Source organism: Theropithecus gelada, chromosome 1 (genome assembly GCF_003255815.1).
Source record: "Theropithecus gelada isolate Dixy chromosome 1, Tgel_1.0, whole genome shotgun sequence".
In the NCBI taxonomy this organism is placed as follows: Eukaryota; Metazoa; Chordata; class Mammalia; order Primates; family Cercopithecidae; genus Theropithecus; species Theropithecus gelada.
In genome coordinates this window covers 211001525-211021837 of record NC_037668.1, presented here as the reverse complement: position 1 = coordinate 211021837, position 20313 = coordinate 211001525, and the positions used below count along the sequence as shown (strand labels likewise).

Genomic DNA, 20313 nt, shown 5'->3' with positions numbered 1-20313 from the left:
ATGATGGGGACACATTCTAGAAATGTGTCATCAGGTGATCTTATCATTATGTGTACATCATGGCGTGTATGTAATACAAACCTAAATGGTGCAGCCTCCTATACACCTAGGTCTATATGGTCTAGCCTATTGCTCTTACATTACACACCTGTACAGCACATGACTATACTGAATACTGGAGGCAACTGTAACACAGTGGTATCTGTTTATATAAACGTATCTCAAAATAGAAAAAGTACAGTAAAAAATGTGATATAAAAGATAAGAAACGGTACACCTACATAGGACACCAACAATGAATGGAGCTTGCAGGACTGGAAGCTACTCTGGTTAGTCAGTGAGTGAGTGGTGGGTAAATGTGAAGGCCTAGGACATCACCCTACTGCAAACTTTATAAACGCTGTGCACTTAGGCTGCACTAAACTTATTTTTAAAATTTTCTTTGTTCAATGATAAATTAACCTTAGCTTATCGTAACTTTTTACTTTACAAACTTTACTTTTGTTAAGTTTTTGATTTTTGTAATAACACTTAGCTTAAAATACAAACACAGCTGTACGAAAATATTTTCTTCATATCTTTGTTCTAGAAGCCTCTTTTCTCTTTTTTTAATTTTTTTTTCTACTTTTTAAACTTTTTTGTTGAAAACTAAGACTCAAATTCACATTATTGTAGGCCTACGCAAGATTGAAATTATCAAGACATCACTAGGCAATAGGAATTTTTCAGCTCCATTATAATCTTATGGGACTGCTGTCATATAAGTGGTATGTGGCACACAGCTGTATTATATATAAATATATATATGATACATACATACACACATATACATAGGATATACATATCATATATAATATGTACATTAAGTATGCATTTTTATATTTAAATAGAAATATATAATTATATGTAATATCTACATATCATATATCTACATTAATATATAATATATTTATATTATAAATATATACAATATAAAATAAATATGTATTTCTTAATAAACATGAATCTATATTAACTTATAAATGTATTCAATACAGGCATTATATATAACAGAAATATATAATATATATTTTATAATACTTATATATTTATTTGTTATGTTTATATTATTTATAATATAAATATGTTCATAAAATATATAATATTTAAATATATTTTTATATATCTCTTTTGTTTAGGAAGTTTGGGCCTCCCTAATACTTATATTTTTAAATAATATCCTTAAGACCTTACCTTTTTGATTACTATTTCTTAGTTCTCTCTATGAGCAATATTGCAAATAGCTAATATATTATTTGTCTCCAGTGAAAGTTATATTGTTTACTTTTAGACTACACCTATAAAGCAATCAGAAAGTTGAATTTTTATAAACTGTACCCAGTATCCCATTTTTTGGTAGTCATACTTACTTAACCTTGTCAGAGGACAGAGCCATTCCACAAGACACTCTCTCCCCTAAAACCATCGTTCCATCTCAGTTCCTTGGGTAAGTGCATCTTGAATGCTCACCACCATTCCTTGTGCCAGAGTCTCCACTGAAATTTGGTGTTCTTTGGTCAGGGGTCCACAACCCCTTAGCCATGGACCGGTGCCAGTGGCCCCTTAGGAACCAGGCCACAGAGCCAGAAGTGAGCAGCTGGCAAGCTTCATCTGTATGTACAGCCACTCCCCATCACTGGCGTTACCACCTGAGCTCTGAATCTAATGCTGCTGCTGATCTCACAGGAGTGCAAACCGTACTGTGAACTGCTCATGCGAGGGATCCAGGTTGCACACCCTCTTATGAGAATCTAATGCCTGACGACCTGTCACTGTCTCCCATCACTCCCAGATACGGCCATCTAGTTACAGGAAAACAAGCTCAGGGCTCCCACTGATAGTACATTATGGTGAGTTGTAGAATTATTTTATTATATATTACAATGTAATAATAATAGAAATAAAGTGCACAATAAATGTAATTGCGTGAATCATCCCCCAAACACCCTGCAGCCCCGGTTCGTGGGAAAATTGTCTTCCACAAAATCATTTCCTTTGGATTTTCGAAGGTTTTCGCTTTTCCATCTTCTACGTCTCTGCAGATGTTAAGCTGTGGGTTTACGTGCTCTGCTGTCCCTTCTCATGCAGTCTCCAGGTCTAAAATTAGTTTTTCTTTAATTTGGAATTCTGGCTGTAATTCAGCTCCCTTTTCCAAATCTCTGTTCTCTACTCATCTTATTTCTGAGCTAAGCATGTATGTTGCTCCTTCACAGTGTATCTTATTTTTTTTAATTTCTTTTAGTCCATTTTTAAATAGTTATAAGCTTATTTAACTAGTTGACCTTTATTACCTGTAGATATTATTCTGCTTCTTATTCTCTTTTTTATATATAATATATACCCACATAAATTATATAAGTATAATTATAGTTATATAAATTAGATTACTCCACTAATACATATAAATTATACATAATTATATATATTATAAAATTATAATGTCTACAGGCAACACAAGCACATCAAATGTCCAGATAAAAATTGAAATGCTTTTTCTTGTCCTCTTAGGGAGAGTGTAGCTTTTTTTAGCTTGACAGCTCTAGAACTTCCTGTTCTGTGGTTCTCCCCACTACCTGAAACATGGCATCTTATGAAATCTATGGGTTCTGTTTCCCTCCTCTATTTTTTTGTTTGTTTTTCATTTGATCCTTCTCTATCCTTTGCCTCTATCACCCCTGCAATTTTTCCTCAGAGGAGGGCTTTGACCTGTAAGAGAGCTTTACATGGTTAGTTATAAAAGTCCATAGGGCCAAGGTTACTCCAGAAACATCTCACCTCACTATGCCATGGTTCCTTTGCTCCCTCTTAGTTCTTTTTCTTTGTCTTTTCTTTTCCACAGAATCTTGCTCTATCACCCAGGCTGGAGTGCAGTGGTGCGATCTTGGCTCACCGCAATCTTCGCTTCCTGGGTTCAAGCGATTCTTCTGCCTCAGCCTCCCAAGTAGCTGGGATTACAGGTGTGCATCACCACACCCAGCTGATTTTTGTATTTTTAATAGAGATAGGGTTTCGCTATGTTGGCTAGACTGGTCTTGAACTCCTGACCTCAAGTGATCCATCTGCCTTGGATCCCAAAGTGCTGGGACCACAGGCGTGAGCCACCATGCCTGGAGTGGTTGCAGTTTTCACATTGACCCACCACAGTTTCCAGCAAGGATTTGTCACTGACTTTCAGAGACAATAGAAATCATGTCGCCTCTCTTGCACTTCCTCCTGTACATTTACTGACACCATATGTAGGAATAACTTGCTACTTAGTTTGTCTTGGATACTGTGTTGTCTGTGGGTGTGAGTTTCGCCCTCTTCATAGATCTGTCTGGTTTTATGTGGAGATTCAAAGAGATGAAAAACTATGCCTTCTTGATAATTCCTCATTTCTCCCTGAATTTTTAATAATTACAAGGTGGGTCTGTCTCAAAGTGAATAGTTCCTAAAAGTAAAACCTTAACTTCTAACTTCTGAAATATAGAGACACAGATGAAAATTCATTCATATACAGAATGTACAGTAAATATCCACAGTTAGGAATCAGGAATAATGAATCAAAACATATCAACAGATTTAAGTGTTTATATTTCTGCAAGAAAATCTATGCTGATATTATGAACCATTCTCTTTTAGGCAAAGATCAGCCTAAAAAAATAAATATCCTAGGAGCGGTTGTCTCAAAAAGTTAGTTCTGCCTTTGATTTTAAAATTCCATAGCTTAAGATATTTCTGGGCTCATTTCCAAGAGTACATATATAATTTACAGTGTCTGACTACTTACTGCTGACAATCTTTCTGTCCTTTCCCCTTTAGGATCAATGCAAGAGATACCACTTTGAGGAAAAAAAGCCATATCCCATTTTCTACCAATGAAAGTCAAATCCAGATATATCTGTGTGAACTATATCTATACCCAGGTTTACCTATTTTAAACATGAACTGGGATCTAGAGTTTTGACTTTTTGTTAATACAGAAAATTGAAAGTCTATCTTATAAAAAATATAATGAGCCTAAGACTATTGGTTCCTGTTCAAACTTAATAATCCATTAAATCCTCCTAGCCCTTATCAGTTTTCAAATTACATCATTTATTTACTTGTTTGCTTTTCCACTAGAATATAAACATCATGGGGCAAGGACTTTCCGTGTTCTTGCTAACAATCTTATCCCTAGTTCTTTGTACCCAGAAGAGACTCAATTAAAAATCAGCAAAATGGAGTTGAAAACATTTTTATATCCCTTTCATTTATATAGTATGTGTTCCACAGAAAATAGTAGAGAGCTCATAAATAACTTCAATGCCACTAGTAAAACTTGCATATTTGAATAGCCTTGAAAGACTTCATCCCACCTTGGAATTGGAAGTGGACTCCAAGAAACAAAGTCTGTTGCCAAATCCTTCTGCTGCCAAGCATAGTTTCTGTTGTTCTTTGTGGATGGTTGCGGTGCACTGCAGAACCACCTCATCATCCTGCAAAGGGGGAGAAAGAGAGGGAAAAATAAGTGAGACCTGACATGACTCCACAGTCCAAATTAGATCTTGAAGAACATTATTTTAGTGCATTTAAAAAATCTGTGCGCAATGTAAAAACTACTGTCAAAAACACAACCAAAAGAAACCCCTACAGAATCAGTCCCTAATGTACTTTTTATTTGCAAAAAAGCAATTGGGTGGCGGAGAAGAGGGGAGCTACAGCCACTCAAGGCAATCAGCAGTTTTCTGATTGTACTGACTGATCCCAGAGGCAACCTGAACAAATAAAAGTAAAATACAGGATTTTCATATTATGATCACTATTTTAGTCATCAAAATTAACAAGAAATTGTCTGACATATTTCTAGGACACCAAGTATCATCAAGAATGGAACAGATTCTAATAGCAGGCACACGTGTCATTTCAAAACTCACACCGGAAAACAGGTCAATAACAGAACTTTCTCAGTTCAAAGTGATGGCAAAAGTCATCTTAGTTCAACCACGCATTAGTTGCTTGAGCACATCTGAAAGGATCCTGGGTTGCTTAAGAATGCGTGGAGAGACAATTTCTTATTTCAGTCCTCTGAAAGCCAAAACAGGTTTCCAATCAATTAGTTAAGCAAGGTTACTGAAGAAACTGCACATGGAGAAAGATGAAAATTAGGAGGACTCAATACAGGCAGCGCGAGTGCTGCAGGAATCATGGACTGTAGAACAAGCAAGATCTGGATTCCCATCCCAGCTCACCAGGTACTAGGTTATAGGATGTGAGGCGAAGTACTGAATTTCTAAAATGATGAAGTAAATCCGATAAAGCACCGTACATAATGACTAGCATACAAAGGCACCAAATGCACAGTAAGTAAATGGAAAATACAGGTTCTATGTGGCAAGGGCCTAAAAAGTCTGACCATTTACGTGTTTTGACATCTCAACCTCAAAGAAACAAAAGAAAACATAACAGAGTAGTAAAAAAGCAATATAATCATCAACTCTTCTAATTAGACAGAAAAGGGATACCCAAGTATATTCTAGAAGCCCTTCACCAAGGTAGTATGGCAGGGCATAGGTGATGGGAATAAAGCCTCAAAAGCAGACAGCAAGGTTTTTGTTTTTTTAGCTAACCTAAAAAATATGCTATATGGCTGGGCGCGGTGGCTCACACCTGTAATCCCAGCACTTTGGGAGGCCAAGACGGGAGGGTCGCCTAAGATTGGGAGCTCGAGACCAGCCTGAACCAACATGGAGAAACCCCATCTCTACTAAAAATATAAAAATTAGCCAGGCATGGTGGCACATGCCTGTAATCCTAGCTACTCAGGAGGCTGAGGCAGGAGAATTGCTTGAACCTGGGAGGCAGAGGTTGCAGTGAGCTGAGATCGCGCCATTCACTCTAGCCTGGGCAACAAGGGCAAAATTTCGTCTCAAAAAAAAAGAATATGCTATATAAATTGGAAAGGCGCCACTCTAATTTGTATTTTAAATCCTTGTAATGCTTTGTATTTGCCTTTATTTCCTATATGGTAGCAGCAATATTTAATAGCATAGCTTATAGCACCAGCCACAGGCAAAGCCCAATATTTTTAACAACCACCTCCTAACTGACGCTGCAGGTGCTCACTGATTTCCAGTGAACATTCATTTGTTTTCCTTAAAACATCATTTGCGGGGGGCGGAGCAAGATGGCCGAATAGGAGCAGCTCCAGTCTCCAACTCCCAGCGCCAGCGACACAGAAGACCGGTGATTTCAGCAATTTCAACTGAGGTACTGGGTTCATCTCACTGGGGAGTGCCGGACAATCAGTACTGGTCAGCTGCTGCAGCCCGACCAGCGAGAGCTGAAGCAGGGCGAGGCATTGCCTCACCTGGGAAGCGCAAGGGGGAAGGGAATCCCTTTTCCTAGCCAGGGGAACTGAGACACACAACACCTGGAGAATCCGGTAACTCCCACCCCAATACTGCGCTTTGAGCAAACAGGCACACCAGGAGATCATATCCCACACCTGGCCGGGAGGGTCCCACACCCACGGAGCCTCCCTCATTGCTATCACAGCAGTCTGTGATCTACCGGCAAGGCAGCAGCCAGGCTGGGGGAGGGGCGCCCGCCATTGCTGAGGCTTAAGTAGGTAAACAAAGCTGCTGGGAAGCTCTAACTGGGTGGAGCTCACAGCAGCTCAAGGAAACCTGCCTGTCTCTGTAGACTCCACCTCTGGGGACAGGGCACAGCTACACAACAACAACAACAACAAAAAAAAAGCAGCAGTAACCTCTGCAGACGCAAATGACTCTGTCTGACAGCTTTGAAGAGAGCAGTGGATCTCCCAACACGGAGGTTGAGATCTGAGAAGGGACAGACTCCCTGCTCAAGCGGGTCCCTGACCCCTGAGTAGCCTAACTGGGAGACATCCCCCACTAGGGGCAGTCTGACACCCCACACCTCACAGAGTGGAGTACACCCCTGAGAGGAAGCTTCCAAAGCAAGAATCAGACAGGTACACTCTCTGTTCAGAAATATTCTATCTTCTGCAGCCTCTGCTGCTGATACCCAGGCAAACAGGGTCTGGAGTGGACCTCAAGCAATCTCCAACAGACCTACAGCTGAGGGTCCTGACTGTTAGAAGGAAAACTATCAAACAGGAAGGACACCTACACCAAAACCCCATCAGTACATCACCATCATCAAAGACCAGAGGCAGATAAAACCACAAAGATGGGGAAAAAGCAGGGCAGAAAAGCTGGAAATTCAAAAAATAAGAGCGCATCTCCCCCGGCAAAGGAGTGCAGCTCATTGCCAGCAACGGATCAAAGCTGGACGGAGAATGACTTTGACGAGATGAGAGAAGAAGGCTTCAGTCCATCAAATTTCTCAGAGCTAAAGGAGGAATTACGTACCCAGCGCAAAGAAACTAAAAATCTTGAAAAAAAAGTGGAAGAATTGATGTCTAGAGTAATTAATGCAGAGAAGGTCCTAAACGAAATGAAAGAGATGAAAACCATGACACGAGAAATACGTGACAAATGCACAAGCTTCAGTAACCGAATCGATCAACTGGAAAAGAGTATCAGCGATTGAGGATCAAATGAATGAAATGAAGCGAGAAGAGAAACCAAAAGAAAAAAGAAGAAAAAGAAATGAACAAAGCCTGCAAGAAGTATGGGATTATGTAAAAAGACCAAATCTCCGTCTGATTGGGGTGCCTGAAAGTGAGGGGGAAAATGGAACCAAGTTGGAAAACACTCTTCAGGATATCATCCAGGAGAACTTCCCCAACCTAGTAGGGCAGGCCAACATTCAAATCCAGGAAATACAGAGAACGCCACAAAGATACTCCTCGAGAAGAGCAACTCCAAGACACAGAATTGCCAGATTCACCAAAGTTGAAATGAAGGAAAAAATCTTAAGGGCAGCCAGAGAGAAAGGTCGGGTTACCCACAAAGGGAAGCCCATCAGACTAACAGCAGATCTCTCGGCAGAAACTCTACAAGCCAGAAGAGAGTGGGGGCCAATATTCAACATTCTTAAAGAAAAGAATTTTGAACCCAGAATTTCATATCCAGCCAAACTAAGTTTCATAAGTGAAGGAGAAATAAAATCCTTTACAGATAAGCAAATGCTTAGAGATTTTGTCACCACTAGGCCTGCCTTACAAGAGACCCTGAGGGAAGCACTCAACATGGAAAGGAACAACCGGTACCAGCCATCTCAAAAACATGCCAAAATGTAAAGACCATCGAGGCTAGGAAGAAACTGCATCAACTAACGAGCAAAATAACCAGTTAATATCATAATGGCAGGATCAAGTTCACACATAACAATCTTAACCTTAAATGTAAATGGACTAAATGCTCCAATGAAAAGACACAGACTGGCAAACTGGATAAAGAGTCAAGACCCATCAGTCTGCTGTATTCAGGAGACCCATCTCACACGCAGAGACATACATAGGCTCAACATAAAGGGATGGAGGAAGATTTACCAAGCAAATGGAAAACAAAAAAAAGCAGGGGTTGCAATCCTAGTCTCTGATAAAACAGACTTTAAACCATCAAAGATCAAAAGAGACAAAGAAGGCCATTACATAATGGTAAAGGGATCAATTCAACAGGAAGAGCTAACTATCCTAAATATATATGCACCCAATACAGGAGCACCCAGATTCATAAAGCAAGTCCTTAGAGACTTACAAAGAGACTTAGACTCCCATACAATAATAATGGGAGACTTCAACACTCCACTGTCAACATTAGACAGATCAACGAGACAGAAAGTGAACAAGGATATCCAGGAATTGAACTCATCTCTGCAGCAAGCAGACCTAATAGACATCTATAGAACTCTCCACCCCAAATCAACAGAATATACATTCTTCTCAGCACCACATCGTACTTACTCCAAAATTGACCACGTAATTGGAAGTAAAGCACTCCTCAGCAAATGTAAAAGAACAGAAATTATAACAAACTGTCTCTCAGACCACAGTGCAATCAAACTAGAACTCAGGACTAAGAAACTCAATCAAAACCGCTCAACTACATGGAAACTGAACAACCTGCTCCTGAATGACTACTGGGTACATCACGAAATGAAGGCAGAAATAAAGATGTTCTTTGAAACCAATGAGAACAAAGATACAACATACCAGAATCTCTGGGACACATTTAAAGCAGTGTGTAGAGGGAAATTTATAGCACTAAATGCCCACAAGAGAAAGCAGGAAAGATCTAAAATTGACACTCTAACATCGCAATTAAAAGAACTAGAGAAGCAAGAGCAAACACATTCGAAAGCTAGCAGAAGGCAAGAAATAACTAAGATCAGCGCAGAACTGAAGGAGATAGAGACACAAAAAACCCTCCAAAAAATCAATGAATCCAGGAGTTGGTTTTTTGAAAAGATCAACAAAATTGACAGACCACTAGCAAGACTAATAAAGAAGAAAAGAGAGAAGAATCAAATCGACGCAATTAAAAATGATGAAGGGGATATCACCACCGACCCCACGGAAATACAAACTACCATCAGAGAATACTATAAACACCTCTATGCAAATAAACTGGAAAACCTAGAAGAAATGGATAATTTCCTGGACACTTACACTCTTCCAAGACTAAACCAGGAAGAAGTTGAATCCCTGAATAGACCAATAGCAGGCTCTGAAATTGAGGCAACAATTAATAGCCTACCAACCAAAAAAAGTCCAGGACCAGATGGATTCATAGCTGAATTCTACCAGAGGTACAAGGAGGAGTTGGTACCATTCCTTCTGAAACTATTCCAATGAATAGAAAAAGAGGGAATCCTCCCTAACTCATTTTATGAGGCCAACATCATCCTGATACCAAAGCCTGGCAGAGATACAACAAAAAAAGAGAATTTTAGACCAATATCCCTGATGAATATCGATGCAAAAATCCTCAATAAAATACTGGCAAACCGGATTCAGCAACACATCAAAAAGCTTATCCACCATGATCAAGTGGGCTTCATCCCTGGGATGCAAGGCTGGTTCAACATTCGCAAATCAATAAACATAATCCAGCATATAAACAGAACCAAAGACAAGAACCACATGATTATCTCAATAGATGCAGAAAAGGCTTTTGACAAAATTCAACAGCCCTTCATGCTAAAAACGCTCAATAAATTCGGTATTGATGGAACGTACCTCAAAATAATAAGAGCTATTTATGACAAACCCACAGCCAATATCATACTGAATGGGCAAAAACTGGAAAAATTCCCTTTGAAAACTGGCACAAGACAGGGATGCCCTCTCTCACCACTCCTATTCAACATAGTGTTGGAAGTTCTGGCTAGGGCAATCAGGCAAGAGAAAGAAATCAAGGGTATTCAGTTAGGAAAAGAAGAAGTCAAATTGTCCCTGTTTGCAGATGACATGATTGTATATTTAGAAAACCCCATTGTCTCGGCCCAAAATCTCCTTAAGCTGATAAGCAACTTCAGCAAAGTCTCAGGATACAAAATTAATGTGCAAAAATCACAAGCATTCTTATACACCAATAACAGACAAACACAGAGCCAAATCAGGAATGAACTTCCATTCACAATTGCTTCAAAGAGAATAAAATACCTAGGAATCCAACTTACAAGGGATGTAAAGGACCTCTTCAAGGAGAACTACAAACCACTGCTGAGTGAAATAAAAGAGGACACAAACAAATGGAAGAACATACCATGCTCATGGATAGGAAGAATCAATATCGTGAAAATGGCCATACTGCCCAAGGTAATTTATAGATTCAATGCCATCCCCATCAAGCTACCAATGAGTTTCTTCACAGAATTGGAAAAAACTGCTTTAAAGTTCATATGGAACCAAAAAAGAGCCCGCATCTCCAAGACAATCCTAAGTCAAAAGAACAAAGCTGGAGGCATCACGCTACCTGACTTCAAACTATACTACAAGGCTACAGTAACCAAAACAGCATGGTACTGGTACCAAAACAGACATATAGACCAATGGAACAGAACAGAGTCCTCAGAAATAATACCACACATCTACAGCCATCTGATCTTTGACAAACCTGAGAGAAACAAGAAATGGGGAAAGGATTCCCTATTTAATAAATGGTGCTGGGAAAATTGGCTAGCCATAAGTAGAAAGCTGAAACTGGATCCTTTCCTTACTCCTTATACGAAAATTAATTCAAGATGGATTAGAGACTTAAATGTTAGACCTAATACCATAAAAATCCTAGAGGAAAACCTAGGTAGTACCATTCAGGACATAGGCATGGGCAAAGACTTCATGTCTAAAACACCAAAAGCAACGGCAGCAAAAGCCAAAATTGACAAATGGGATCTCATTAAACTAAAGAGCTTCTGCACAGCAAAAGAAACTACCATCAGAGTGAACAGGCAACCTACAGAATGGGAGAAAATTTTTGCCATCTACTCATCTGACAAAGGGCTAATATCCAGAACCTACAAAGAACTCAAACAAATTTACAAGAAAAAAACAAACAACCCCATCAAAAAGTGGGCAAAGGATATGAACAGACATTTCTCAAAAGAAGACATTCATACAGCCAACAAACACATGAAAAAATGCTCATCATCACTGGCCATCAGAGAAATGCAAATCAAAACCACAATGAGATACCATCTCACACCAGTTAGAATGGCGATCATTCAAAAGTCAGGAAACAACAGGTGCTGGAGAGGATGTGGAGAAATAGGAACACTTTTACACTGTTGGTGGGATTGTAAACTAGTTCAACCATTATGGAAAACAGTATGGCGATTCCTCAAGGATCTAGAACTAGATGTACCATATGACCCAGCCATCCCATTACTGGGTATATACCCAAAGGATTATAAATTATGCTGCTATAAAGACACATGCACACGTATGTTTATTGCAGCACTATTCACAATAGCAAAGACTTGGAATCAACCCAAATGTCCATCAGTGACAGATTGGATTAAGAAAATGTGGCACATATACACCATGGAATACTATGCAGCCATAAAAAAGGATGAGTTTGTGTCCTTTGTAGGGACATGGATGCAGCTGGAAACCATCATTCTTAGCAAACTATCACAAGAACAGAAAACCAAACACCGTATGTTCTCACTCATAGGTGGGAACTGAACAATGAGATCACTTGGACTCAGGAAGGGGAACATCACACACCGGGGCCTATCATGGGGAGGGGGGAGGGGGGAGGGATTGCATTGGGAGTTATACCTGATGTAAATGATGAGTTGATGGGTGCAGCACACCAACAAGGCACAAGTATACATATGTAACAAACCTGCACGTTATGCACATGTACCCTACAACTTACAGTATAATAATAATAAATAAATTTTAAAAAAATAAAAATAAAAAAATAATAATAATAATTTAAAAAAACATCATTTGCTAAAAAAATAGCATTTTTCTCATAGGATAGGGTACATCTGAATATAAATTCATGTGCACTGTGGTTATAATAAAAACAATCATGAAGTACTTTGGAGCTTATATAATCTGCAAGATTGAAGCTATATTGTGTTCCAAATACGTAGTGTAATTGAAACAAAAGAACCAAACATTGTGCTGGTGTGCTCAGTGCCTTATGAAATCCCCAGAGGCTTTTACTATTTTGTCTTACCTACCCTATGGAACTAACTCTAACATGCAAACTACACTCTTGGGTAAGTAACTACACTCTTACTCCTTTGGATGCTGGAGGCTATTTAAATACAATTTAATACATAATTAATTATGAACTAAAGACAGTTTGGGAATGAGAATAAGAGGAGACAGCAAGACGAGGTAAAAACAAAACCACAGGCATATGGGACAAGTGGGAGTAACAGAGCTCACTCAGTAAGCCCCGGAAGAAGAGAAGGCACACCATCTTCACAAAAAGTCCAGTGAATGCCCATCCTGGCATTAGCTTATTTAATCCTCACGATACCCCCGTGGTATAAAGATGACCCACACATATCTAGATGAGGAAAACGGGGCATAAAGTAACTTGTTACTCACAGAGGGCTTATCAGACATATTTCCAGAAATTGATCACTAAACCTAATTCATCTGAGTTAGATTCAGATCATTCAGTCTGTAATCCCACACTGCTTCTAGAGACTCAATTGATTTTTACCAAGTATGTTATCTATAAAAGTGCTTCTCAATCTGTAAGGTGCATCCTATCACCCATGGATCCTGCTAAGATGCAGATTCTGATTGGGAAAGTCTTGAGTGGGACTGATTGTGCATTTCTAACAAGCTCTCAAGTATGAACCACACTCTGAGGATCTAGGGCCCAGAAAGGCACCCAGAAAATATATAGATCCTAAGAAAGATATGAGGTTTTTTTTCTTTTCTTTTCTTGAGGCAGAGTCTCACTCTGTTACCCAGGCTGGAGTGCAGTTGCACGACCCCAGCTCACTGCCACCTCTGCTTCCCGGCTTCAAGTGATTCTCCTGCCTCAGCTTCCCAAGTAACTGGGACTATAGGCAAGCACTACCACGCCCTGCTCATTTTTTGTATTATTAGTAGAGACAGGATCTCACTGTGTTGCCCAGGCTGGTCTCGAACTCCTGAGCTCAGGCAATCCACCCACCTCGGCCTCCCAAAGTGCCAGGATTATAGGCGTGAGCCACTGCGCCCAGCCAGATATGAGTATCTTTTTGATATATGATATAGGAAACCTATAGGAGTTTGAAGACAATCTTTAACAGTCAAATATTAAAATAAGCCCGGGTACTTTGGACAAGGCAGAAATTAAAGCTCATGTGGAGATGCCCATTAATATGTAAGACATGCCAATCATCTAAGGGAAAGGAATGGATTTAAATACTATATTAAGCTATACTATCCAATGTATGAGACCAACTCACTTACACAAAGTTTCACTTCAATCCAGTGCCTTAACACTGTATGATGGAGTGCCTGGTAATGAAGCAACATTAAGTTCAAGAGAGCTCTGCTATACCACCAAGGACAGAGGCTATAGCTACAGCTTTCAATCATGGTTCAACTTTGAATGATATAATCTAATCCGACATACTCATCCAAGCTTTTGACAGTTTACCCAGGAGCTGCTTTTATTTTACTTTCCAGTAAGCAAAGGGTTCCCTTTGGACAGAAAGTAAAATATACTGAACACTTAATGAACCAAACACCAGTTCACAAGCCACCTGCCAGTTGCCTTTAATTAACCCATCATTCATTTCAGAGCACACTTCCTCTCCAGAATCACTGTGGTCTGACAGCATGCAGAGCAGGCATTTGAGAGGTTTTGATAAATAGCTTAATGTTTTCTATTTATTATTATCCATATGTAATACATCTAGTAGGTAACATATATATTAAGTATACATGAGGATATTGTGTACATGCACACGTGCTCACACATACATGTATACACACACACACACACACACACACAATCTAGTTTCTATTCCAACAATAAAGATCAACACTGCCAAATACTGATGTGATCCGGAGGGTTAACCTACCTGACAGAACAATACAGATATTAATTAAAGTATGTTTTCCTGGGTCATAAGGCCTCTTCTGAATTAGTATTTGCTATTCAGCCCCTGAGGTGCAGACTTGTAATTCATATGTCCTGCTTTTGCATTTTGGCTGCATGTACCAATAGTGTTTGAGTGCTTACATGCACATGATGACCATCATTTTTTTTACCTTGGCCCATAAAGACTAAAAGTACCCTTGAATATTCATCCTTTACTAAACAAACTTGAAGAAACAAATGTATTGATCTTTCTTTATACAAATTCTGGATTAAATAATAAATAATCAATCACTTACAAGAAACCTCATGAGCAATTAGATAAATGGAAGCACTTACATAAGGGTGACAGCCACCTTGGAGTTACCAAGTCCTGTGGGTTCTACTCCGTCAATACTTTTCCAATCCATCAATTTCTCACCACTTTAGTCCAAGCTACAATCATCTCTCATGTTGACATCTTTAAAATCCACTGAATGGTTCTCCACACTGCAAACTCCCTTCCAAGGAGCTTTAGCTTGAGGCCACACCATCAATCTGTACTGTATGGTGTGCTGGCTTAAAACCCTTCAATGGTTTCCAATTGCTCTAAAGATAAAAGCCAAAAAATCCTTGAGCCGGCCGGGCGCGGTGGCTCACACCTGTAATCCCAGCACTCTGGGAGGCCCAGCGGGCGGATCACTTGAGGTCAGGAGATCGAGACCAGCCTGGCCAACATAGTGAAACCCCCCTCTACTAAAAATACAAAAATTAGCTGGGTGTAGTGGTGTGCACCTGTAGTCCCAGCTACTTGGCAGGCTGAGGCAGGAGAATCTCTTGAACCCAGGAAGCAGAGGTTGCAGTGAGCTGAGATTGTGCTACTATGCTCCAGCTTGGGCAACTGAGCAAGACTTCGTCTCAAAAAACAAACAAACAATTAAAAAAAATCCTTCAGCCTATAAGGCTCTACACTGCATAGCCTGGCATCAGCCCGATATCTCCAACCAACCTTCCTTCATCCCTTTGCTCCTACAGGACTTTTGCATGCACTATTAAACCCCTATCTCTCTTCTCTAGTTAACGCTTATCCGTCTTTCAAACCTCAACCCAGGCATCCTTTCAAGGCTGTGTTGAGATTAGACCCGCCAGGCTACTAATTATTTTGTTTTGCGCTCCCATACATTGTATTTTTCCTTTAGTTTCTTCAATTGTCATTATGTGTTCATTTGTGTAATTATTAATGTCTGATTATTAAACTGAGTCTGGGCCGGGTGTGATGGCTCACATCCCAGCACTCTGGGAGGCCAAGGCAGGTGGATCAGCTGAGGTCAGGAGTTCGAGACCAGCCTGGCCAACATGGTGAAACCCCATCTTTACTTAAAAAAAAAAATACAAAAATTAACCGGGCATAGTGGTGGGTGCCTGTAATCCCAGCTACTCGGGAGGCTGAGGCAGGAGAATTGCTTGAACCCAGGAGGCAGAGGTTGCAGTGAGCCGAGATTGCACCACTGTACTCCAGCCTGGGCGACAACAGCGAGACTCCATCTCAAATAATAATAATAATAATAATAATAATAATAATAATAATAATAATAAAACTGAGTCTCTTATTACCTAGAATTATAGCCCCAGTATCTAGCATAATGTCAGGCATATAAAAGGGCGTCAATCAATAGTAGTTGAATGAATGAATAAGAACAAACAATGCCCAAAATTTGTAATAAGTTAATAGCACTAAATCAGCACTACCCTTTCATTGAATTGCCCACTTTGGATATTGCAGTTGAAAAACAAAGTTCAACATGAGATCTTTCTCAATAGCGAAGAAATGTTGCCTTCCCCAAATCATCTTACTGAGGATTGGCCAAATGAGAAACTGTGGCTACAATGCAGACATATACAAGCCTTACATAGCAAAGACAGTAGATAAGGCATTCAGGGATGCCTAGGGACCTCAAACTTGGCCAGACAGTACACCGGTTGATCCCAGAACAGGAGAAAGAAAATAGAAAACCTTCAAAGAATCAGGAGATGTAGAAAGCAGGAGACAGACAAAGCCCAAAGCTTAGGGATAGCAGGGGTGGCGACAGTGGAAGAGGGGGATGTGTTGAGGGGTGAATTATGGGAAAGCCTACGTGCATGCTCGTGTGTGTGTGTGTGTGTGTGTGTATGTGTACATTTAGTAATTCTGAGCAAAGCTAGCTTGACTGCTGCTCACAAACCTGTGAGGTCACACACACGGAAAACCACTTCCATGGTCGCCCTATCTAAAATAGCAGCCCCTATCACCCTGAGTCCCTTGTCTTAATTTTTCCCCTTTATTATGACTACCTGACACTGTATTATATGCTATTTGCTTTTTTAAATTTTTTCTGAGCCTCCCCCACTAGAATGCAAGTTCTGTAAGGGAAAGGACATTGTCCCTTTTACTAATGGTGATCACCAAAGCCTGTAAGAATGCTGGCTCACAGGAAGCACTCAATCAAAAAATATCTGTTAAATGGGTGGATAGATGACCTCTAATCCAATTCAATCCCAACAAGGGGGTGGCATTTAGAGGGGTTTCTGCCTTTCCATTACAACAAATAAGAATCAAACAAAAGATACTCCATTCCCTCCGTACAAACATCTTGAAGCATTCAAGGGTGAGCATTTTATTTAGTATCTCCCCATGCCACTTGCACATCATTTTCCTAACTGATATTTAATAACAAGGAACAGAATTCATAAACCATGATAATGATGTTACTTGCAGACAGAAATCACTTCTTTGCAGTTACTTAGACCCAATTCTGTCCATTTCTATGGGTTCCAATAGTATCAGGATCTGTGTGAGAGCAGGAACAAGATCTGTTTTGTTCACCAGTATATCTCTATTGTCTAGCACTGTGCCTGCAAATGTAATGAACTCAATAAGTGATTGCTTATCACAATCCACCTTAAGATTATTCATAAATATGTGATGCCATGCTGACAGACACAGTCTCTTCTTAGAACTGCCAAGGTAAGATCTTATTTAATTTCCAATCAAAGCTGGTATTGTATGATCCCATGAAGTGATTTCATGGTTTCATGCAGCCAGGAAATAGGGCAATATTGGAGGAAAATTACCGATCCTGTCTATCATTGCTGTGACAAATTTTAATGTATCATAAGCATCCACAGCATCAATATAAAACCCAATGCATCACTGGAAAAAAGCAATGCAGTCCCTTCTTTTTCCCCTATTTTAAGTACAACAATGCTCTTTGTGTACATAATCTAAACAAATCAATCATATATTATACTCTTGAAAACTCAATGAATAGTCTTAATAGCTCTGGTCATTAAAAAAAAAAATCTCTCACATCATGCCAAGTATTTTCCATAAACTCTTACTCTTCTTGTCTTCTGATATTTTTTTCCAGGTTTAGGTTTGTGTAACTGGTCCTCTAAGTTATGTCCTGAGAATGTTTCCATAATTAGCATCAACTCAGAAAGCTCACTGTATGTATCTTATCCTGTGGTTATCTCTTCAGCACATCGGCTTAAACTCCACGGAAACCAGTGGCTTGAGGAAAATAAATGCTTTAGTGAAAACCTAAGTTAATAATTATCCATTTTAGACAACTGTATATAGAAAACGTTCAGTCAATATATGTTGAGTTGAATTCCTTTGTGTATTTCCTGTGACTTTAAAACTCTCAGCCAAGCGCAGAGGCTCACGCCTGTAATCCCAGCACTTTGGGAGGCTGAGGCAGGTGGATCACCTGAGGTCAGGAGTTTGAGACCAGCCTGGCCAACATGGTGAAACCCCATCTCTACTAAAAATACAAAAAAATTAGCTGGGCATGGTGGTGTGTGCCTGTAATCCCAGCTACTTAGGAGACTAAGGCAGGAGAATCATTTGAACCCAAGAGGCGGAGGTTGCAGTGAGCCAAGAGAATGCCATTGGACTCTGGCCTGGGCAACAGAGCAAAACTCCATCTCAAACAAACAAACAAAAAAAACTCTTTAGAACAGAGATCTAATATTTATGGAAGAAAGGCCAGAACTGGAATACTGGATTCTGACAATTTTGTGATGAGTAAATAAGACATGATTTCTACAATCACTGTTGCCAAGTCTGCTGGAACCGTACAGAATGGAGAACAATTCTCAAACAACATCAACAGTTTCTTTCAAATAGTCATTCATCATTTAAAAGCTATTCACTCAGATGCAATACATGGTAGGAAATATTATAAGAGCTAAATTGCCTAACAAACAAAAGATCCCTGAACTCATTAGGTTTGCATTCTAGCAAGAGAAGAGGATGAATTTTAAAAAGTAAACTAAAAATCTGAAAATCTTAGAAGGTGAAAAACTCTATGGAAAGAAAAAAAGAACAGTATAAGGCGATCAGAAATGCTACTGGGCTGGGGGAAGTTAAGGTTTTGAACAGAATTGCCAGGGCCTCATTGAGGGGGGTGACTTTTGAGCAAAGACTTTAAGGAGGAATGAGAAATTGACCCAATGACGATGTGGAGGAGGAGCAATCCAGGGAGAGGGAAAGCTGGGGAAAGCCCCCTAGGCAGGAAAGCATGGTCTCAGCATCATCAGGAAATTTGCACCTAGAGCAGAGTAAGCTAGGGGAAGTGGGTGGGAGATGAGATCAGAGATAAGGGGCCTAGACCATGGATAGCCTTGATGTCAGTGTAAGACCTTTGGATTTTACTGGGGGAAATGGGAAGCCACTGGGTCGTGTACTAAATGCAGAGTGTAGAAAGGCAAGGAAGAAGCAGAGTTACCCAAGGGGGGTCACTGCAACCATTCAGGGAGGGAGGTGGTGACTCAAACCAGAATGGTAGCGGTGGAAGTAGAGAGAAATGATCAAATTCTAGGTATGTGTTGCATTTATCGAGTGCCAATTATGTTGCAGGCATGGTGATAAGTGCTTACAAGTTGATCTCATTCATCCCATCATTACTTTTGACATTTATGTCATACAGACAAATAAAATGTTATCTATGCTATTTTTTTTTCCTTAAAGCAAATAAGTAGTTAACAGAATAAGCTGAGATAATTCCAAATAAAAGAAGCCAATATTTTTGGACTTTCACTGAGTCTATATTTATTCATTTAAACTACAGGCAGTCCTCAATTTGCATGCTAGTACAGGACCATAAAAATGACTGTCTTCAGACAAGCTTTGGGAAAATTCACATTGTTTATCATTGTTCCATGACCTTTAAGAATTTTTGTCCAAACATTACAAACATCCTATGGTTTATAAATGTATAGAAAAAACTTTCTAAATAGTGAAACTAAACATATTTAGTACACTATAATTTAGAAGATTGGAAACATTGAGAATTAAAGTGCTTTATTTCTTATTTTATTTATTTATTTATTTTTTTTGTAGAGACAGGGTCTCACCCTTTTGCCCAGGCTGGTCTAGAACTTCTGGACTTAAGTGATCTGCCCACCTCAGCCTCCCAAAGTGCTGGGATTACAGGTGTGAGCCACACACACCGCCAAAGTGTTTTATTTCTTTGTAAAACACTCGTGACCTGCCTTCACTCGTCCCACAATATAACCATCCCGGTGGAGTGAGCATCACTGCTATCCCTGGACACATTGTCATGCTCCTACATTTGAATCAGCTTCAGGAATATTCTCCTTTGTGCTTTCAACATGCTGATATATCTCTGAGGGTTCTTTAATGTGAAGTTTTTCAACTGGCGTTATTTACTCTGGAACACCTACATCCTATTGGTCACAACCATTTTCCTTGTACACGCCAATAAGCTCACTTCCGCTAAGTTCCTCTGGTGTGTAATTATAGGGGGTCAAAGGGCAGGACTGTCATGAT

General features: G+C 39.7%; 1 protein-coding gene across 1 annotated transcript in view; it reads right to left on the bottom strand.

Moving 5' to 3' along the window:
• RYR2 (ryanodine receptor 2) overlaps positions 1-20313 on the bottom strand; it is a 634673-nt gene that overhangs the window by 559419 nt on the left and 54941 nt on the right. Inside the window, exon 3 of the mRNA XM_025401874.1 lies at positions 4380-4499. Within this exon, the coding sequence (XP_025257659.1) occupies positions 4380-4499 (120 nt within the window). The remainder of the gene's footprint in view (positions 1-4379; positions 4500-20313) is intronic.